Here is a 3,931-nt window from a genome sequence, read left to right on the forward strand (position 1 = left end):
TCTGCTACTAATAAATGGAGGAGACACCCGGAGACGTCAGGCAGACTTGCAGCCCCATGACACTCCCCCACTCTCACGCAGAGGTAATACCGAAAATAGGATTAAAACGATGAGCTGATAATTCTCCAAATTGCTTGGCATTCTGGAGACGAACAAGTGGCTATAAAGCTGCCTCCGAGGTGCTCGAGGGAGCCCAGGACAGGCTGTCACAACACTGAACCACGAAGGAATCCTGGCACCTTTCAACAAAAGACTGGCTGAAGGGGAGGGGGAACAAAAGCTATCAAACCCAATCCCAGAGGGATGGAGGAAGTGCATCTTCCCACAGTTCCTGGGCCATATGCACATATATGGATATATAGATATATAGGTAATAAAGTTATAAAATTTGATCAAAATAAAACCAGTAAATGTACAGCTTGAAAAAGAGCAATATCACAGTGCATCAATGTCATGAGGAAGTCCTGTGTTCTCCCCTGCAGGAGAGCGCAGCCTGCCCTGTTCAGAGGAGCGCGGCGGGAAGTGAACCCCGGCCTGCTCAGCTCACGGCCGGCCAGAGTCACCAGCCCATGCTCCCAAACAGGGGGTTGTGTTTCTGCAGCCAATTCTCCACAGCAGTGGCACACAGGCAGGAACAGCACGAGCACAGGCTGCTCTATCTGCAGGTTAGTCGGCGTAGCAGCACCAGAGACACAGAGTCCCTCCTCAGCCTCTGTGCTCTGGTGCCAGGCTCGTATTTAGTTACTTACATACAAAAGTGACAGCATGAAGAAACTCAGGGGACACTGTGAGAGTGGGACAAGGGCTGAATTCGGATCACAGGGGACAGGTTGACCCTAAGAATCTTCTGTGCTTTCCTCCTCACTTCATCATCAGAGGAAGAGTTGCCCACCTTGATGGTCCGGAATTTCAGCAGGTTCAAAGTGCTCTGAGCCCGTCGAGTTTTCTTCTGGGCAGGAATGGTGTTTGCTTTTTTCCTCTGCGGTGCTTCTTTTGTCTCTGTAGCTCTTCTCTTCTTCTGCCCAATGCTCTCCCGGTAACTGCTGCTGTCCTTCCACTCTGTTTTTCCCACCAGACCTTCCATATCTTTGATTTTCAAGGTCTTTGGCTGTGGCACTGTGGCACAGCCCTGGGAGGAGCTGCCTGTGAGTCTCCCGTTGAGAATTCCCGAGGCTTTGCAGGCATTGCTCTCCTGCAACACTCCACCCTTTGGTCTCTTCAGAAGGGTTAAAGCTCGGCTGGCAGAATCTGGTGCTTTCTTTCCCGAACGCTTGTACCCTTTGCCTTCAGATAACTTAGTGCTCTTGCCTGAAGAAAACTGCCTCGGAGAACGTGAAGCCTTGAGGAGTTTAATGTCCGAGGGTGAGATCCCAAGACGCCCTCGTGTGTACTTAGACTCCAAACAGGATGTTGTCGTTTTCAGTGGCACCAGTGCTTCCAGCACCACCGACAGTCTCATGGCTGGATACACATCGGGATACATGCTGGTAGGGAAGCCCACTGCCGCTGCCTTGGACGTGCCAGATCCTGTCTGCTTCAAGGAGCTCAGGAGGAGATTTGTGGAATCCCCTTTAGGGACGGGCTGGGCAGAGACTCTCATAGAGCTCACGGGAACTCTGGTGGGCAGAGCAGATACCTGTGCCACAGCATTCCCCGATGGACTCCGAGCAGACTTAGCGGCACCAGCACAGCCGTGCAGGGTGTTCTCATCCCTCTGGCTTGGTGTGTCTGCCGTGCACGAGCTGTACCCATACACATCCTTACTCCTCAGAATCGTGGGCTGGTAGCCCTCCTCCTTCAGGCCCTGAAGGAAGGCCACCAGCTGTGTCTCTGTGTCCGAAAGGTCCTTGGACATTGGGTTGAAGACTCGGAGGGCTTCCTCCAGCACCTTCTGTCCTGCAGAGGAAATTCTCGACCAGGAATGGACAGCTTTTTCTTCCTCATGGTTCACTGCAATATTCATGGCATTAGGCAAGCAGGTGCTTCAAAAAAGGCCCAAATTACTGGAGAAACAACGCTTGACACCTCAAAAGGAGAAAGACAAAAGTTAGCTTACAGCAACTGAAATCACCCTAAGTTTCTAAGCAAGGACCTGAAACCATTAAGCCCAGGCATGGCTAGTCACAAGCATCAGGTCAGACTCTGGGCACAACCCAAGATAGAAACATCATCGTGAAAATCCTGACACTAATTTATTTATCTCTGAAGTAAAACGAAAACATCTCTCACAGAAATATCCTCAAACCTAAGCAAAGAGTTCAGAAAATCCCATCCAATCCATCACAAGATGAAGGATTCCAGTGATTAACTCAGCAAAATCTGCAGCTCATTTCCAGTTTGAGTTTGACCCGCCCCAGCTCTGGGTAACCAGATCTCATTCTCCCTGGGCCAAGCAGCCCCTGATCGAACCTCTCCCTGCACAAGCACCGAGACCAGCATGACTGAGCCTTCTCAACACCAAGAGCCCATAGCACCTCAACTCTATCCAAATTTCTCAGCTTCCTAACTTATGCTTCTCAAAAGTTAATCCTGAGTTCCTGCCAAAGCTGCAGGTCCCTCCTGAAGGCCTGGCAGCAGGGCTGGAGGCTGTTCCAGTTGTGCTTCATCGATGCTGAATGCTGTGGCAAGGCAACACCACTCCTTGCTGTTCTCTTGTTTGAACAACGGTCCACAGCTTGCTGCCACAGCAAACTGGTGTTGATCCAAGGGCACTCACTGCCAAGGGAGGAGGAAGCAGGAAATTCAAGCAGGGTGTTATGAAGGAAACACACATCCCCAGGGCTGAGCGCACAATGGGCTGAGGGACAGCACTGGGATCATGTCAGGGCACCACGCAGCTGCCTGCAGGCACAAAAGCACCAGTTACTGCTTTAAATAAAACACAGGCACTGAGGAGCAGGCTAGGCAGGGCTCTGTGCTGCACCCAGAACTCTGCTGCACTCCCACTGCGCAGAGAAGGCATAAAATCTTTAGCTTTGCTGATGTCTCTCAAAGTAATGAGAATTCAATGGAAAATTCTCTTCAGGGAGATGCAGAAGGTGTCAGAGACACTTCTGGGAAAGCGAAGTGCGCTGGCAAGAAAGTTGTGATGGAATAGTTAGTGCCTGAGCAGACAGAGCAAGGAACTCCTGGTGTGCCACGTTCCCTCCAGAGCCCTGGAATCACCACATCCCGGAGCAGTGCCGGTGCTGCCGCCAGCTGCATGAGCAGGGGAGAGGCAGGAGCCAGAGGCAGGAGGGGAAGCACAGGTCAGTGGGGGAGTAAGAACCTCCACATGACAGTCTAATCTCAGTCAAGTGCTCTGCAGACGTCATGGCAGGAGAGGGATTTGGGGGAGGATAATGAAGCGGCTCTGCGGTAGGCGGGGGATCTCCCACGGAGCAGGGCAGGCAGGGAAGGGATGGATCCACAGGGTCACCAGCCACAGTGAGAGCCACCAGCTCCAGAGGGAACCAGCACTGAGTGGCAGGTGCAGCACAGTCAGCAAGGATGCGACCTCAACCCTGATCTGGAAGAGACCAGGAGTGCAGCCCAACATGTGCTCAACAGGCTGCAAAATGGATCCTCCTCGGGTGCAGCAAGCCCAGGAGAGCTGGGACTGCTGAAGGGATGTTGTGGTGTTGAACGAAGAGGCTGTGACATCCCCTGGGGGCTGGACATCCCAGCGTCCGTCCCGTTTGGTGCTCTGCCAGCTGGAGCAGCAGGAGAGTCAGCCGGGAGCAGAAACAGCCTGGGCCGTTCCCTCCCTGGCCACACTGTGAGGGTCCGAGCACACAACACTCCTGGCACTGCTCTGGCAGGACCCTCACTCCACGGAGGGCGATGCCAGCGCGGGGATAGACTCCTGGCTGGGGGAAGACTCTGTGGAGCCTCCCCGCGTGCACCGGAGGGCAGCGGCTGCGGGCAGGGCCAGGACGCGGCCCTGGGGCAG

The 3,931-nt window shown here is 53.5% G+C and overlaps 1 protein-coding gene across 1 annotated transcript; it reads right to left on the reverse strand.

Moving 5' to 3' along the window:
* Positions 1 to 775: 775 nt before the first annotated feature.
* On the reverse strand, positions 776 to 1,963 carry CCDC71 (coiled-coil domain containing 71). Its single transcript, XM_009084922.1, has one exon. The coding sequence runs from the start codon at positions 1,961 to 1,963 to the stop codon at positions 776 to 778; it is 1,188 nt and encodes a 395-aa protein (XP_009083170.1).
* Positions 1,964 to 3,931: the final 1,968 nt, after the last annotated feature.

The sequence above is a fragment of the Acanthisitta chloris genome, unplaced genomic scaffold, assembly GCF_000695815.1.
Source record: "Acanthisitta chloris isolate BGI_N310 unplaced genomic scaffold, ASM69581v1 scaffold20821, whole genome shotgun sequence".
In the NCBI taxonomy this organism is placed as follows: Eukaryota; Metazoa; Chordata; class Aves; order Passeriformes; family Acanthisittidae; genus Acanthisitta; species Acanthisitta chloris.